We start from the raw sequence: 18,349 nt of genomic DNA on the forward strand, positions 1-18,349 counted from the left end.
ATAAATTTAAAACAAAAAGTGAAAGAAAAAAGAAGTGGCACTGATCATACATGTTAACGAGATTTACAGTTTCTTTCATATAAAATGTACTTAGAGCAGTGTAGTCATCCAACAAGAAGGAAAATGTGTGGGACTACGCTACCTTATTACCCTTTATTTTTACATCATCATTCTGAAGTGTATAATTTGTAAATTTACCATATACAATATTTTGGCAAACTTAGTAATGCTCTATTTATGACACAAGCACCATAATAGCATTATTCACACACAATTCCAAAAACATTGGCCTTCAGCGAGCTTCAATCATAGTTATACTTGCATCATTTACTGAATAAATACCTTCACTGGTCGATGGATTTGAACTCTCATAATTAGTTTTCTTGAAAATAAATGCTGGTTGTTTTGGATCAGGAAGAGTTGAGTCATTACCCAGCATGAAAACAACCGCTGACATAGATGGTCTGTCAGAGGCATAATCTTGCACGCACAAAAGACCAATGTGTATGCATCTTTGGACTTCAAGGTCACAGAGCGACTCTCCTAATGATGGATCAACAATCTCCATGGTTTTCCCTTCTCTCCATAGTTCCCATATCTACATTAATTGAAAATCATATCAATTGGACCATTGAAGGGTATATTTAAATTGCAGCAGAAGTTCTCATAAAAATACTAACATGTCCAACTAAATTTGTGGCTGTAATGTCTTCATATTGACCACTATTCTTTCTCCCTGTAATGATCTCTAGGAGTAAAACTCCGAAGCTGTATACATCAGACTTTATTGAAAATTGTCCTTCCATGGCATATTCTGGTGACATATAGCCACTACAAAAGTAAAACAAAAGGAAATCACTATATGATGTGCACTATTTTCTTATCTACTGTCTGAGTAACAAATAATGCAATGAACATTATTAACATTGTGTGTTGTTGATTACTTACTAGGTTCCTACAACACGATTTGTGTTTGCTTCAATTTGGTCTCCACCAAATATTCTAGCCATACCAAAATCTGCAATTTTGGGGTTCAATGCAGAGTCCAGCAAGACATTGCTGGCTTTTAGATCTCTATGAATGATTCTCAACCGTGAATCTTGATGAAGGTATAAGATTCCTCTAGCAATCCCACAGATGATATCAAATCGCTTTTTCCAGTCTAGTTGTGACCTTTTAGATTCATCTGGGCCAAAAATTCAAGGTATCAAGAGTGAAGCATGTTGGATTCAAGTACTAAGCAGCAAAGATGAAAACAAAACATACCAAAAATTAAAGAGTCCAAACTCTTGTTAGGCAAATACTCATAGATTAACATCTTCTCCTCCCCTTGAATGCAGCAACCTAAGATCCTCACCAGATTTCTGTGTTGGAGCTTTGAGATCAAAACCACCTCATTTTTAAACTCTTCTATGCCTTGTCCAGAGTGCTTTGACAGCCTCTTCACTGCTATTTCCATTCCATTACTCAGTAGACCCTGAACTCATCATCCAATATAAACTTAAAGATACTAGACATTATAAAAAGTAAAGTGTAGTTGAATTTGAACTTGTTAAAGAAGAATGGCTACCTTATAAACAGAACCGAAGCCCCCTTGACCAAGCTTGTTAGAATCAGAGAAATTGTCTGTGGCAGAAGCTATGGAGCTAAGATCAAAGAATGGCAAATCTGAATTTTTTGTAGACTCAAATTCTTGTAGATCGGTAGGGTCCTCCAAGTTAAGACGAAAGGAATACTTGCGATCCCTTTTTATCCCTTTTCATCAAACAAGGAAACAAATACATTTGAGCACGTAATTAATTTAGAATTGAGAACTCCAAGCGTGGAACGCAATAATTTTAAAACTTACCTTGTTTCCTGGCTTTAACAAACCAACACACGAAAGTCACTGCCAAAAACAATATCATTAAAATAGCAATGGTCAAAATTGCCACCATTCCCTTCTTTCCCAGAGAACCATACGGATGTTTTGCATATTTAGCTGCAAAATCCAAATGTAAAGATATTATAAGTATAGAAGAAATAATGACAGATTATGTTTATCATATGAGAATTCAGTGGCTTCAGGGAGTCCTATTGCTTTTGTAATTCCTCAATTTTCTTGGAATTTTATCTTCTGAATTATAAAAATGAGACAATGTTTGAAGTCTTTTGACTTATGGGAAAACAATCAAGTTCAAAGAAGCATGAACACTTAAACTCAGCAAGCTACAAAGGAAATGAAAGTCAAATTGTTGAACCTAATTATCTAGTGCTCAAAAACCAAGTCTCTGGCTAAAATTTATGAAAAAAGCGGCTTTATGGTCAATGATTGAAGAAGCTTCTATGCAAACAGAATGGAATGATGGAATGATGCAATGAAGGAGAACCTCGTTATTATTCATTATTATTAAGAAAAATAATATTTGAGTTGAAGTTGTTTCAGTGTTGTGAATTTACTTCCATCTTGAACAAATTCATACTCTAAATACAATGGCTATATAATTTTTTGTCGATAGCATATATGAATATGATAATGGACGTTCATATTTTCATATATTTGTTATTAAATATGATATAGAGTATAAAATTGTTCTTTTTCTCTTCACTACTTATATGGGCAAAGTTATCTTTATTTAACATATAGAACTAAAATCTCATGAAAAAACGAGTCATCAAAACAAAAACAAAAACCTTTTCACGTTATTTATAATATTTAATATATTATCAATATTATAAAGTTTAAAATTCATTCTTAAAATTATATAGTCATTTTTTTTTGTAACATGTGACTTAAAATATCTTGCATAAATAAAATCAATTTCTCACTTCTTTAACAACATCTCCAATCAGTTAACATCTGATACATAACATAGTTAATATATTGTCAGTATAATAAATTAAAAATTTTCACTCATAACAAACATCTTATCATATTTTATAATGAAGGTCCCTTCTTAAATAGTTAATTAGTTAATTAGTCAAGTAATGTTTTTTCTTTTAATATTTTAGTTCACACCTAAATTTCTTTAATTAAACTACTTTTAAATAAAAAATAGAAACTTTATATTTTTATTAAAAATTGTACTGTATGTCCCATCGGTCAATCGGCAAAATATAATCCTCAGGGGACCATCGGTCTCACGGTTAAACGAACAGTCACGTAGCATCGTTAAAGGATTATCGGTCGAACGGATCACGGATAAAATATAAGACCATCGGTTAAACGGTTAAACATACAAGTCACGACTTAACCATATTCATATCCATCGGTTCATCGGTAAAGCGGCAGCGATGGACCTTCTAACCTCAAGGGCCCATCGGTTCATCGGTAAAGCAACAGTGGTGTACCCTCTAACCTCGAGGGCCCATCGGTTCATCGGTAGAACAACAGCGGTAGACCCTCTAACCTCGAGGGCCCATCGGTTAGTCGGTAAAACAGCAGCGATGGACCTTCTAAAGTACCTGTCGGTTGATCGGTAAAATACAGGTTGTTAGCTCGTTGAAAACATAACGTCGTTAACCCAGCCAAGCGGCCATCGGTCGCACGGTCAAATAACTTAATTCAATAATTATCGGTTAAACGGGTCCATAATCTTCATTAGGGGGTCATTGGGCCGTGATTAAGAAACCCTAATTACAGGCCCATGTCGAAAGCTATAAATAGGGCCCAAAGGTAGGTTGGTGAGGATCTTAATTTCGCATTTATTGCAATACATATTCTGATACACCGATCGGCCTTTACTGACTTAAGCATCGGAGTACTTTAGACAGGTACCCCGATCGCCATCCCAACCGATCGAGCTAAGGAGTGGATCTCGCTGAAGTTATTGAAGAGGAGAAAGACAACGCGAAGCGAAGAGATTCTTTTAGTAGGCTCTTGGTCCCTATCCCGAAACATTTTGGCGCCCACCGTGGGACCGAGCAGTCTCCTTTGAGAATATACCCATATGGTGACCACGAGGAACCGAAACAGCAACATGGACGGAGGAAGAGTAGTTGATGATCAAGCGGACACTAGGGAAATGATAAGGATGATGCAGCAGAGGATGGACGAGATGCAGAGGAATTATGAAGCGCAGATGCAGATTTTACGAGAGGAGAATGCCATCTTAAAACAGAAGGAAGAGGGAATCCCGTCGACGCCTACCGTACCCGACCCTAACAGGTTAAGTCGTGTACAGCAGCACAGGGACGCCGAACGGGTAGAGAGCCGCCTCCCCCCTACAGGACACGAGCAATCACAGCCAACTCGGATTGAGAAGACGCAGGCTTCAAGGGGAAATCCGTCACACACGGTGGCGGAGAGCTCAGGGGCAAACAACGGGGGCCGCCCATCGCGCCAACCGATCCCCGCGTCGAGATCTTCCCCCTTTACTTTATATATTTTGGAGACGCCGCTACCGGAGAAGTGGAAAATGCCGACTTTTGACAAGTACGACGGCACGACCGACCCGGACAATCACATGCGGGTCTTCATGCATCAGATGATGTTTCACGCCGTCAGCGATCCCATCTGGTGCCGAGTCTTCTCAACTTCGTTGACTGGGGAAGCATTGGAGTGGTTCTCCGAGTTACCGACCGATTGTATTGATTCGTTTGCCACTTTGAAGGCAAAGTTCAGCACACAGTTCGCGCCCCTGAAACCGGCCGTTCTGACGGTCGACAATCTGGTCAACATCCGACAAGAGGATGGGGAATCACTGAGGAGTTACCTTGATCGGTATAATCGGATGTCGGTCAAGATAAAAGGTCTCAGCGACGAGATCGCGCGACATCACTTCTCTTATGGACTCCAGCCGGGAGTTTTTGCGGATAAGATAAGTCGTAAGAAACCGAAGACGATGGAGGAGATGAGGGAACGCGCGGCCAAATTCATACAGATGGAAGATATGCAGGAGTTTAGGGTGAAGAAGAGGGAGAAGGAGGATGATGCGCTCCCAAAGACGATCGCTCCTAGACCGAGCAAACCCATAGCCCGACCCACCGAAAGGAAGCCACCAAAGTTCACAACGTACACTCCTCTGGCTGTTCCCCGAGCCAGGATCCTGCAGGAGGCCTTCAGCGCCGATTCGCTCCCAGCGATTAGGAAGAAGCCTCTGCCACCCGATGCCGACGGTAGTAAGCATTGCCAGTACCATCGGACAATCGGGCATACCACCGAAGAGTGCCACACGCTCCGCGACAAAATAGAAGAGCTCATTCGGCAGGGACACTTGAAGAAATACGTTCGGCAAGATCGTCCCCCGCGGAGTCCGATGAGGAACCGAAGCCCGATGAGAAGGGTCCCCCCAGCAAGACCCGAGAAGAGAAGAGAGACCGAGCGCGAGAAACGAAGGAGAGGACCATCTCGGTCACATCGGAGTCCGAGAAGGAGCCGTAGTCGTAGCCATGAGAGACCCCTGAGGGGTTATATCAATACCATCTCCGGAGGGTTCGCCGGAGGAGGGTCAAGCTCCGCAGCTCGAAAAAGGCACGTCCGGGCTTTGAAGTCCGTTCATCTGGTCGAGAGGAAGATTCGCTCGATGTCTCCCATCACTTTCACGGACGACGACTTCAAGGCGCCCGATCCCGATCATGATGACCCGATGGTTATCTCGATAGAGGTGGCCGAGTATGGGATCGGGAAGGTGTTGGTCGATCAGGGAAGCTCCGTCAACATCCTATATTGGAAGACTTTCCAGAGGATGAATCTCTCCGAGGACCTGATTGTACCGTACAATGAGCAGATAGTAGGTTTCTCGGGCGAACGGGTGGACACGAGGGGATATGTGGACCTTCGTACGAGGATCGGCTCGAGGAAGGACGGCCGAGAGGTAAGGGTTAGATTCCTTCTGGTTGAAGCTAACACTTCGTACAATATATTGCTAGGGAGACCCTGTTTGAACGCTTTCGGAGCGATCGTGTCTACCCTGCACCTGGCCATGAAGTTCCCGTCGGACAGAGGGACAATTTGCACGGTGCACGCGGACCAACAAGTGGCCCGGCAATGTTATGCCGCAGGATTGAGGATCACTCCTTACAGTCGCCCGCAAAAACAACACCGCTCGGAGGTAGCGATGACGGACCTGGATCCCCGAACGAACACGGAGGATCGGCTGCAACCAGAAGGAGAGACCAAGGAGATCCTGATCGGAAGCCAACCCGGACAGCTCACGAAGATCGGGGGAGCCCTGAGCGCGGAAGAGGCAGAGCTCCTTGACGCGGTGATCCTAGAGAACAAAGATTTATTCGCGTGGTCGAGCGCCGACATGCCGGGTGTCCACCTAGACGTGATGTCCCATAAGCTAGCCATCTTCCGGGAAGCCCGACCAGTCGCTCAGAAGAAAAGAAAGATGGGAGAAGAAAGACGGAGGGCGATCGAGGAAGAAGTGAGAAAGCTAGAAGGAGCTGGTTTCATCAGAGAAATTAAGTATACTACATGGCTGGCTAACGTGGTCATGGTGAGGAAGACGAGCGGGAAGTGCAGGATGTGTACAGATTTCACTGATCTCAACAAGGCTTGCTCGAAGGACGCATACCCCCTGCCTAGCATCGATCGGCTGGTAGACGGAGCCTCAGGGCACAACTTCCTGAGCTTTCTGGACGCATACTCAGGGTACAACCAAATCCCTATGTATGGCCCGGACAGATCCAAAACGGCGTTCATTACAGACCGAGCGAACTTTTGCTACGAAGTCATGCCTTTCGGCCTGAAGAACGCAGGGGCAACCTATTAGCGGCTAATGGACAGGGTCTTCAGGAGGCAGATCGGTCGATCCATGGAGGTGTATGTGGACGACATGGTCGTAAAGTCGCAAACTGTTGGAGACCACGTGCGCGATCTCCGAGAGGTCTTCCACCAAGTGCGCAAATACAATATGCGCCTTAATCCTGAGAAGTGCGTTTTCGGGGTACCGGCGGGGAAATTCCTGGGTTTCATGCTGACCGCCCAAGGCATAGAGGTGAACCCGGACAAGTGCGCCGCTATTATCGAAATGAGAAGTCCGAAAAACCTCAAAGAGGTCCAGCGGCTGATGGGACGATTGACCTCTCTGGCACGTTTCTTACCCAGGCTGACAGAGAAGGTTAGGCCGATACTGAAAATCATGAAGAAGCAAATTGCAGAGAAATGGGACGACCAGTGTGAGGAAGCGTTTCGGAAGATAAAGGAGATGATCAGCAGTCCTCCCATAATGTGCCGACCGGTAGAAGGATTGCCTTTGCAACTGTACCTGTTAGTGTCGGACGAATCAATCAGTGCAGCCTTAGTACAGGAAGCCTCGGAGCAGCGGCCCGTTTACTTCATCAGCCGAGTGTTGCAGAACGCCGAAACGAGATACCAGCAGATAGAGAAGATAGCCTTGGCGCTGTTGACGGTCGCGCGCCGATTGCGCCAATACTTCCAGAGTCACCAAGTGATTGTCCGCACTGATCACCCCATCGCCAAAATACTCCAGAAGCCCGACTTAGCTGGCAGGATGATCGCCTGGTCGGTCGAGTTATCCGAGTTCGGTCTTAAGTACGAACCTAGAGGATCCATCAAAGGGCAACATTTGGCCGACTTTGCAGCTGAGCTCCAAGGATCGATCCCCCTATCAGAACACATTTGGACTCTCTTCGTGGATGGGTCCTCGGATAAGCGAAATGCTGGGGGAGGAATCGTCATTGAAGGACCGAACGGCTTCACGGTGGAGCACTCCTTGCAGTTCAAGTTTAAAGCCTCGAATAACCAAGCAGAGTATGAAGCGCTGATCGCCGGGTTAAGACTAGCAAAAGACTTGGGCGCGACGAGGTTGAAGTGTAACACTGATTCGAAGCTCGTGGTCGGGCAGGTACAGGGTGAATATCAGGTTAAGGATGACTTGCTGCTTCAATACTACCACAAGGTTGTTGAAGCCATGAAAGAATTCGAAGAGGTTATCATCCATCACATCCCCCGAGCGGAAAACGCCAGAGCCGATAGGCTATCTAAGCTGGCGGAGGGAAAGGAGAAGGGCCAATTGAAGACAATTATCAGGCAAACCCTGATGAGACCTTCGGCGGGAGAATGTGCTGCAGCGGATCGATCAGCTGATTGGACTGGCGAGGTGCGAGAACTCTTAAAAAGGTGCGAGGCTGGAGAAGACATCAGACCGATGGAGAGAAGGCGAGCACTCCGGTTCGTGATCATCGGAGAGGATCTATACAAGAGAGGCTTCACAGCGCCGCTCCTCAAGTGCCTATCAGCGGACGAAGCGGAGTACGTCATGAACGAGGTCCATAACGGCATTTGTGGAATGCACACCGGTCGGAGGGCGATGAAAGCAAGGATACTCCGAGCGGGATATGTTTGGCCGACCATGGAACAGGACTGCGAAGCCATGATACGCAAGTGCGAAGGATGTCAAGCCCATGGAAATGATGTGAAGAGGGCTCCGACCGAGTTACACAGCTTAACAGCTCCATGGCCGTTCGCTCAATGGGGCATGGACATCGTCGGACCTTTCCCAATTGGCCGAGCGCAGAAGAAATTCATACTTGTAGCAGTAGACTACTTCACCAAGTGGGTCGAAGCGGAAGCTTTGGCTAATATCACCGCTCGGCAGGTTCACTCCTTCGTCTGGCGCAACATCATATGTCGCTTTGGCCTCCCCCACACGATCATCACCGACAACGGTCGTCAGTTTATCGACAAGAAACTGAAGGACTTCTATAAGCAAGTGGGGATACGGCACGTGACCAGCTCGGTCGAGCATCCGCAAACCAACGGCCAGGCTGAGGCCATGAATAAGGTTATAGTGGCTGAGTTGAAGAAAAGGTTGGGAGAAGCCAAAGGAGTGTGGGTCGACGAGCTGCCACAAGTCCTTTGGGCCTATCGGTGCACGCCTCACGGGACGACGGGGGAATCTCCTTTCAACCTAACATATGGTACAGACGCCATGCTGCCAGTCGAGGTAAGGGAGCCGACTCTTCGGCGGGAAATGCAAGACTTGGAGGTGAATTGTGGAAGAATGCGCGAGGAATTAGATTGGACGACCGAGCGAAGGGAACGAGCAACCGTGCGAGCCGAAGCGTGCAAGAGAATGGTGGCACGAAGGTATAACGCGAAGGTCAAACCAAGAAGTTTCGTCAAAGGAGATTTAGTTTGGAGAAAAACCAATGACGCACGAAAGAAGTCAACACAGGGAAAGCTAGCACCAAACTGGGAGGGCCCGTTCCGCGTGACCGAGAGCCTGCAGAACGGAGCCTATAGGCTGGAGCACTTGAGCGGAAAAGAAATACCCAACACATGGAACGCGTCACATCTCAAAATGTATTACAGTTAATTATGAATAAAATGAGCGTTTCGTGCAACTCCATCTAACAATCTAACCGACGGGGCTCCCTACGGGACCCGAGCAAAGCCTGGCCGATCGAGACAGGGACTTCCAAAAGGATGTCCCGCTCTGCCAGAACCGATCCTAGCGATCTAATTACCCTACGGGTAAACGAGTGACACGAGCTGTCCTAACCGATCGGGGTACAACACCAACGATCTAAAAAACAAATTGAGCGCACAAAGGTCAACCATACAGAACAGATAATCAACATAGCTTTACAAGAGATTAACGTATGCGCGTCGATCGTCCGGTCAGTTCAATACTAAGCACAACCCAAATTTACAAGATAAGCAATTAAACGGTCGATCGCCAACGCTAGTAAACAACAGAAGTGCGGCCGGTCGCCAACATGAAGCAATAAACGAATGAAAGCACAAAAGAGCTAGCAGATGAAATAAAAGGGATCTAAAAATTTACATAAGTGTTTGTCAAAAAATAACCTAATAACCGAGCGAACGCGATCAATCGAATGGTCGATCGGGTTCGATCGGTTATATCAAAATATACAAGTAAAAAATAAAAGTCAATTTTATACAGGAGGGTCATTGACCTCGTCCAGCCGGTCGAATACCCTCTCAACCTTCCCATCAACCACCCCCATATGCACGTCGAACCGTTCAGGAGAGGAGTTATAGTAAAAGACCGCCAGATCGACGGCACTCTGAAAGCCTGCCTCATATTGAGCAAATACTTGCTCATCGGCCACCCCCAGCTCGGCCTCTAACTCCTTAGCCTTCTTCTGCCAATCTGAAGCTGAACCAGCGGCAGCCATATGCTCCAGAGTCAGATCGTCGAAGCGTCGCTGGAGCTTGCGTAATTCTTCGGCAGCTTCACCTGCCTTTGCTTGCTCCGCTTTTGCGCGGTCTTCGGCAGCCTTGAGCAGTCCCGCACACTTGGCATGCTCAGCCTTAATGCCGTTCAGCCGATCGAACTGCGTCTTGAGGTCGGCCGCCGACGCCTTCACCTCGTTCAGCTCGGTCTTGGCCGCCGCGAGCTCTTTCTCCAAGTTCTCTATCCTGCTCCGGTCGGGGCGAGGAAACTTGGTGTATAAAGCAGCAAGCCTAAGAGCAAGCTCCCCGGCGGTCCGAATGACTTCCTCTTCGGACACGTCCTTCAGAGCGTCCGTCACTCGAGGTCCCAGCTGAAGGGAGACCTCTTCGTCAAGGTGGACATCACCGCCAAGGAAAGCGCCAGCGAGGGAACCAGACGTCTCCCCTTTCTTCTGTTTCTTAGAAGGCCGACCGGTTGGGGAGTCGTCCTTCTTTGATTTTTTGCCTTTGTCCGCAGCAGCAGCCGCAGTAGCAGCAGCAGCAGCAGCGCCAGAGTCGGGAGGCTTCACAATGAAACGGGGCCGTGAGACGGGACCTGAAATCCCGATCGAAGCGGTGGCAGCTGGAACTCGACCGGTCGAAGGGGCTGCAGGGACGGTCTGAAGCGGCACCACCTCCTCAGCGGTGTCCTCTCCCCGTCGTCGAGTCTTTGCGCGAGCCAGAAACTCGGCGTTAGGAGCGGTCGTCCGAGCCATTATGTCTGCAAAACGGCAAAGTAGATAAGTTAACTGCGATCAATTTAACGATCGGTAATATCAGAACAACTAACCATAAACCGCCCTCGGTAAATCCGGGGAGCGGAGGCATTGGATCAGTGGCCGTGGGGGGATCTTGTCGGGCAGGGTCTTGAGGACGGCCAGGTCAGCCCGCTCGGCCGGGGTCAACTGCTCTTCAGCCCAAGCATCGGTAGGAGGGGGGAACGCCGTCCAGTACAGTGGAAATTTCGGACGATTCTGCTCGTCGAAAATATATCTCCTCCCCTTGCCAGGAATCGCAACCTTGAAAAATCCGGTCTTGAAACCTTTGTAGGAGGCGAGGTAGAGAGTCAGCAGACTCTTGTTAGCCCCGAGGAAGGAAACCCAGCCCTTCGACGCCGTCGGTCGAGTCTTGTAGAAATGAAGGAACAGAGGCATGGTGGGAGTCAGGCCGGCCGCCCGACATAGAACGTCGAACGCCTGCATAGACGTCCATGCGTTCGGATGAATCTGCGTCGGTGCGCACTGGATCTGGCGGAGGACTGCCATCTGCCAATCGGCAAACGGCACGGTCAAACCCAAATCATGGAAAAGGCAGGAATACACGTGGAAGAAATCAAGCTTCGCCTCTCCCTTCCCGTGGCACACTCTCTCGTTGCCGGCACATATTTTGACTCGAAGGTGTCCATCCTCTACTTCCTCGCTGAAAATCCTGGTCCGCTCGACCAGATCCCCCAAGTCGTTGCCCCATCGAAACCTTGTCGCGAGTGTACGCGGCTCATAGGGGGCCCAGTCATATCTTGATATCTCTGGCAGATCGGCTTCGTCCCCCTCGTCGCGAACGTCGATGCCTATGACGTCCCCGCTCTCGTCAGAAATAGCGACCTGCTCTACCGCCTCAGCGACCGGTGGCTCGGCCTCAGAGCTGCCACTTAGGAGAATTGGGGAACCTGTCGCGCTCGACACTCCCCCGAGCGAAGTCCCCGACTCGGACGAATCGAATAGGGCAGAAACCGACCCGGCGCCCCCAGACCACCTGACCGCTCCACCCGACAGACCATCTAAACCTGATGCGCTGGAAGACATTTTTACCTGCAAGCAAGAGAGGACGATCGGAGATTCGGCTAGAAAGAGAAAGGAAAACGTGAAAATAACGACAACCACACAAACCTATTTATAGGGGGGACCATGTGACACGTGGCAACCCCGGAACCCTACGATCACATTCAGATCGACGGTCCATGCTTCGCGACGCTTCAAATCATAACTGTCAGGACGATCTACGAGGCAATATAACCGTTGAGAAACGCCGGTGGTCAATCGGCACCACGGTCTCATTAAAACCTCCTCGCTTCATTCCCATCGCTCGAGGCTGGGGGGGCTTGTGTACTGTATGTCCCATCGGTCAATCGGCAAAATATAATCCTCAGGGGACCATCGGTCTCACGGTTAAACGAACAATCACGTAGCATCGTTAAAGGATTATCGGTCGAACGGATCACGGATAAAATATAAGACCATCGGTTAAACGGTTAAACATACAAGTCACGACTTAACCATATTCATATCCATCGGTTCATCGGTAAAGCGGCAGCGATGGACCTTCTAACCTCAAGGGCTCATCGGTTCATCGGTAAAGCAACAGTGGTGTACCCTCTAACCTCGAGGGCCCATCGGTTCATCGGTAGAACAACAGCGGTGGACCCTCTAACCTCGAGGGCCCATCGGTTAGTCGGTAAAACAGCAGCGATGGACCTTCTAAAGTACCTGTCGGTTGATCGGTAAAATACAGGTTGTTAGCTCGTTGAAAACATAACATCGTTAACCCAGCCAAGCGGCCATCGGTCGCACGGTCAAATAACTTAATTCAATAATTATCGGTTAAACGAGTCCATAATCTTTATTAGGGGGTCATTGGGCCGTGATTAAGAAACCCTAATTACAGGCCCATGTCGAAAGCTATAAATAGGGTCCAAAGGTAGGTTGGTGAGGATCTTAATTTCGCATTTATTGCAATACATATTCTGATACACCGATCGACCTTTACTGACTTAAGCATCGGAGTACTTTAGACAGGTACCCCGATCGCCATCCCAACCGATCGAGCTAAGGAGTGGATCTCGCTGAAGTTATTGAAGAGGAGAAAGACAACGCGAAGCGAAGAGGTTCTTTTAGTAGGCTCTTGATCCCTATCCCGAAACAAAAATAAATAACTCTTCGTTAACTATTTACGTGTTTCATTCAAGTTATTACTAATGTATATCTTAGTTTTAACAATCTATTCAGAGAAAAAAAAAAAAAAAAAAGATAACTGATTTTAAAATTAACATACCCAATTCAAGCGCATCCACTCGCACGTACAAGCTCTGTCCTGCTTGCGTGTAGGTCCTCGTGTCCTCCATGTCACCGTGCCAAGTAAGACACCCACTCTCCGAGCTCTCGTTCGCACTCGTGTAAGCCACACACGTGCAATCCTTCAAGCATCTCTCTCTACACTCTCTCATTCCTATCATCGCCACCACACGCGCCTTCGACGTGTCTGGAACCTTCACATGTGTCACCTCCACGAACCCCTCTCCGCTTCCACACGTGGACACATTGCTCTTCCGCACGCACCCACCCGACCCGTCTCGAAGAAACCACTCCCTCTCGGACCTAGGTTCGAACCCCGGCAAACAATCGCACTCGAACTTATCCGCGTGATACGGGTCGCAGTTCGCGTTCGACCCGCACCGCCTGAAGTTGTCGCACTCCTCCTTTGGCGCGTCCCATATCGAAAACCACCTGCGCTCGCGACCCTGCCACGTGAACCTCGTCACGTGCCCAGTTTCCTCCAGCACCATTCTCGAGAACACCGTCGGGTCCTTCACCCCGTACATTATCGAAACCTCCTTCTCGTCGTTCACGTAGCTAACGGTGAAAATAAAATTCGGAGTCATCTCGGGCACCCCGCTCCATCTCTGACCCGTCCATGACCCGACCCTCCACAACGGGGCATCCCCTTTGTAAAGAAACAGCTGCGGAAACCCGGTTGGGTCGATTTTATACGTCAAGTTCCCGGTTCCAGGGTCGACTGCTGATTTCCAAGAAGTTAAAAACCGGTCCAGACCGGTTTGTCGGTTGAACCCGAGTTTCATGAAAGGAAGCATAGTATTACTAGGATAATCAAAACTCTGCCAACGAAAAACATTTTTGTCGGCTTGGATCAAAACTAGGTTTCCAGTGTCCAAAAGCTTGGCCGAAACGTTCGTCGATGGCATGGAAGCGTTTGAAGACCAAACGGGGTCGAGGTTTCTGGTGTTATTACTGTGGAGTACGAGGTTTCCGTGGTTGTCCATGGATAGAACACCGGAAGTGTCGTTAAGCGGAGCGTCTCTGTTGGCAACCCACACTACGGTTTGTTCCGAAATTTTGTTGTACCATATCCCAACGTATCGGCTTGTGGAGTTTGATGGACTGAAGAAACCGAGTGCAAAGTTTCCCAAGCCGTCGGAGACCAAAACGTCGCCGTCTTTGATGGGGTGGCCCGTGGTTATGGTGTTGTGGAGTGAATGAGAAGAAGGGTAAAGAAGCGTGAGCAGAAGAAATGGAGTGAGAAACTCTTTAGCTGAAAGGAACTTCATTATGATGGTGTTGTAGTTCTACGATGGTGAGTGAATGGAGTATTTATTTGGAGAAAGGTTATATAAATGATTGGAGGAGGTTCTTGAATCGGTATTTATGATGGTGCTGATATTTTTCCGTGAAGATTGATATGCATGAGTTGTTGTAGTCAGGGTTATGCATGTAAAGAGAGAGTGATTGAGACACACAACTAAACATGGGTGGTTGATTCACATTAAATACTTGGTTTCTCATGTGCCTCAAAACCAACACAGAGCAGATAGGTTGGGTTATAAGTTGCTTTAGCTAATCCATTTTATGTAGCAGATCAGACTTAATGTTCATCACTTCATAATTCTGTCTTATATAAATAGCAACCTTCTATGTCTCAATCTAGTAACTATCTATTTTATGCTGGCTAAAAGTTCAATAAAAAAGGAAAAAAACGACACAGATTAAGAGGAGTGGTTATTTTTCTGATCTTTGTTTTCCTAAGGGCAAAAGCTTCATTTTATCATAGAAGAAGTATAAATAAATAAATAAATAAATTGTTGGCCTCATATTTTTTATACAAATGAGCTCCTCTATAATTGATTAGAGAAGGAATATCACTTAGAAAATATACGTATTTTGTTGGGTTATATTTTTTTTATATATATAGTTTATAGTCATGGTGATCGAGAGATTGTGGTTCTACATGGTTATATGACATTTGTCTTACATGTATAAGGCATTTGACACCACTTTTACACCAAAATCTTAAAACAATGGTGTTATGAGCATTTATTGTTATATAGTGTTTAACTTTGTCTATTATATCTAATGTGAGACTTTTGATTCACACTTGGACTATTCCCAACATATATCGTAGTCCAAGACGTGATAAAACAAGTTTGAATCATATACCCTAATGTTATTAATATAAATTGATATCCTAGCTAATGTAAAACTACAATATGAACAATTATGGTTATCTATCAAGTTTTCAATACAACATTAAAAATTATTTATCGTATTATATTAACCATAATATCATTTTATATTAACTGTAAAACCTCATATTTCTCAACACATATACACCATTAAATAAGATAATTAGATAAGATAATAATCATATCATCCATTAAAAAAAATTAAAAGAGATAAAAACAATTGATAAACATAAATATTTCAACAGTCACTACATAAAAATTTGATAAAACTTAATTAAGACATCTAAATTTATCATGAATTTAAAACTTAATTTAGTCTTTCATTAAAGACTCTCATGTAACGACATAAACATTCTCACATGGTATGTTCTCTCTCTTATTCATTATTCATTAATACTCTTACTTGAAGACTTAAAAGACTTGAAGACAAAGACTCGAAGACTTTTAGACTAATAGTTTGGTTTTGATGATCTACTTTGAAACTATGAGAGATGTGTTGTCTTCATACGGAAATGTGTGTGATTCGTGTATTAGTATTTGATTACATGAATTTATGTATATCGTTATTTTTTTTTTTTGTTTTTGGTAGAGTATATTGTTATTTGATTGCCTGAATTTATGTTTATTATTATTCCTCTATAAGTTATAATTATTCATGTTACCAAAAAAAACAATGAATCTCACAACCGAAGTTAACTCATTTTTACCCATTCAAATCACCAAAACAAAAATAGCTAGAAACAAAAATAAATAGAAATGGATAAGATAAAAATATTTGTAAAAACCAAAGGAGTCTTATTATAAAAGAAATTGTAATTAGTCATAATTACTTTTTACTTTATCATTCTCTAACTTGCGAAATCTCTTTATAGAAATAATAAAAAAACAATTTCAGAAACTTAAATAGAAGATATAGAAAAAATAAATAAATAAATATATATATATATATATATATATATATATATATATATATTAGAATTTGTTTTTCTAGCTGTTATCTAGTATTTATATTATAAACCTTAGTTTTCTCCTTACATTCTTTTCTCTTATCATATTATTTTTTTAGTGAACTAAATTGACATCCTTTAAATTTTTGTCAAATTTATCTTAATAACAATCTTTCTTCGCCTCTAAACTAGTCTCCTTTAATTGTTTAAAAAACACTACACTCAAGCCTTTTTACGTTTCATTAATTATCGATTGTTTGATTTAAAATATTACACTAGCCCTGTAAAAAAATTGTTGTAAACTTTAAAAAGAAAACACAAAATTTATGTGTAATCTCAAAAACCCTCAGAGTGTCAATACAATTTGCTCTGTTACCTGTTTGCTTTAATATATAGTTTTGTCATTGTTCAGAACTAATTAATTTATATATTTACAAAAATAGAACAATAAGCATTCTCAAAAACCCTCAGAGTGTCAATACAATTTTCTCCATTAACACTTTCCTATAATATATATATTTTTTTATTATTCGGAACTAATTGATTTATATATTTACAAAAATAGAACAATAAGCATTATTTTAAACTTCTTCTTATACTAACATTTTGAGTTTAATTTTTATGCACAATCAGTGTAAAAATAATTTTATAATATCAAATTATCGTATAGGGTTAAGTATGTTTTTAGTCCCTGAACTTTGACTTAAAATTGGAATTTGTCCCTATTCAAAACTTTGATAAATTTTGGTCCTTAAACTTTAAAAATGAATGAATATAGTCATTTTAACCCAATTTTGTTAACTATTTTTTACATTTCGAACACATTTCTCAGTAAAAATTGAGTCGAGAATGTGTCAAACGGCATAAACAACTCCAATATTTACTGAGAAATGCGTTCGAAACTTAAAAATGAGTTAACAAAATTGGGTTAAAAGGATTATATTCATTCATTTTTAAAGTTTAGGGACCAAAATTTATCAAAATTTTAACCAAGGACGAATTCCAATTTTGGACCAAAGTTCAGGGACTAAAAACATACTTAACCCTATCATATAAAATGAATAAACAATGACTTTGGAATTTCAATTTAGGAACTATCAAAAATTGACGACCAAAAATTAAATTCTGGAAGCTAATTTTATTTTACACAAGTTTAAATTTCGGATACCGTTCTGGTTTTCATAGTTTTGCAGATGTAGAACGATGAAAACTAAAGTTGTATCTCTTAAAAAAAATGTCAATGATATATGATTTCCATTTGTTTATTTTCATCATTTAATTTTTGATGTGGTTAGTGTAGATCATTGATTAATGTATCAAAGAATCAATGATTCACACTAAGTCATGTCAGAGAGCAAATGATGAGAGTAAAAAATTAGGAGTCATAATATAATTTTTCTAAAAAAAATTAATAAAAATTTAAGAAAAACACTTCGTGGAGGGGATTGCGAATAGTAAAATAATCACAGAAAAAGGCCCGAGTTTGCAGCAGCTGGCCTTTTAGTAATATAACCGGCCCGTGTTCTGTTCTAACCACAAATGGACTAAAAACTGAGATATAGTATTTTGTTTTTACCACCCTCGTTCTTGCTATAACTCATCCACATTAAAAATAATATTGGAGATACTTAGAAAGTTCCATTTGAAAGCTCTTACTAAATGGTTTATTTAGGAATTTAATAGTATATTTTCATCATCACAGAGTATATTTTCATAATATTACTAAACTCAAAATATCAATTTTTTGGAGAGAATTGATTTTTCTATGGGAGATTGTTCTCGATCGAGGATGAATTTAAGTCTTCATTTCATATTTCAAAGAATTAATAAAACATTACTTTAATACTTCAAACTTAATTTAGTTAGACACTGTGTTTGCTTTTAATAAACACAATTTTAGCATGTCATTACTATTTTATTTAATATTTATCACTTCATACTGATTGAATATTTCTATTTATTTTTCAACAAATATTACATTTGCATAATATATAATTTTCAAAAACTAATATAAATAATTTT

At 43.2% G+C, this 18,349-nt stretch overlaps 1 protein-coding gene across 4 annotated transcripts; it reads right to left on the reverse strand.

The window, feature by feature from the left end:
- Positions 1–19: 19 nt before the first annotated feature.
- Positions 20–14,528, reverse strand: LOC114177877 (G-type lectin S-receptor-like serine/threonine-protein kinase At1g11410). Of its 4 annotated transcripts, XM_028063466.2 has the most exons (7): positions 13,178–14,514; positions 1,850–1,981; positions 1,571–1,755; positions 1,267–1,477; positions 949–1,186; positions 681–831; positions 20–598 (listed from the first exon to the last, which is right to left on the reverse strand). In XM_028063466.2, exons 1-7 carry the CDS (start codon positions 14,466–14,468, stop codon positions 293–295), a joined length of 2,514 nt encoding a protein of 837 aa, XP_027919267.2. In that variant the 5' UTR covers positions 14,469–14,514; the 3' UTR covers positions 20–292. The 4 variants fall into 4 exon arrangements, with proteins under 4 accessions (XP_027919267.2, XP_085526711.1, XP_085526709.1 ...); XM_085670585.1 differs by lacking the exons at positions 20–598; positions 681–831; positions 949–1,186; ... (2 more) ...; positions 1,850–1,981; positions 13,178–14,514 and adding exons at positions 9,711–10,850; positions 10,920–11,937; positions 12,016–12,523; XM_085670583.1 differs by lacking the exons at positions 20–598; positions 681–831; positions 949–1,186; ... (1 more) ...; positions 1,571–1,755; positions 1,850–1,981 and adding an exon at positions 9,711–10,850 and having other exon boundaries at positions 13,178–14,528.
- Between the last annotated feature and the right edge of the window lie 3,821 nt (positions 14,529–18,349).

The sequence above is a fragment of the Vigna unguiculata genome, chromosome 3 (assembly GCF_037176805.1).
Source record: "Vigna unguiculata cultivar grain cowpea cultivar isolate G323 ecotype 2 chromosome 3, ASM3717680v1, whole genome shotgun sequence".
NCBI lineage: Eukaryota > Viridiplantae > Streptophyta > Magnoliopsida > Fabales > Fabaceae > Vigna > Vigna unguiculata.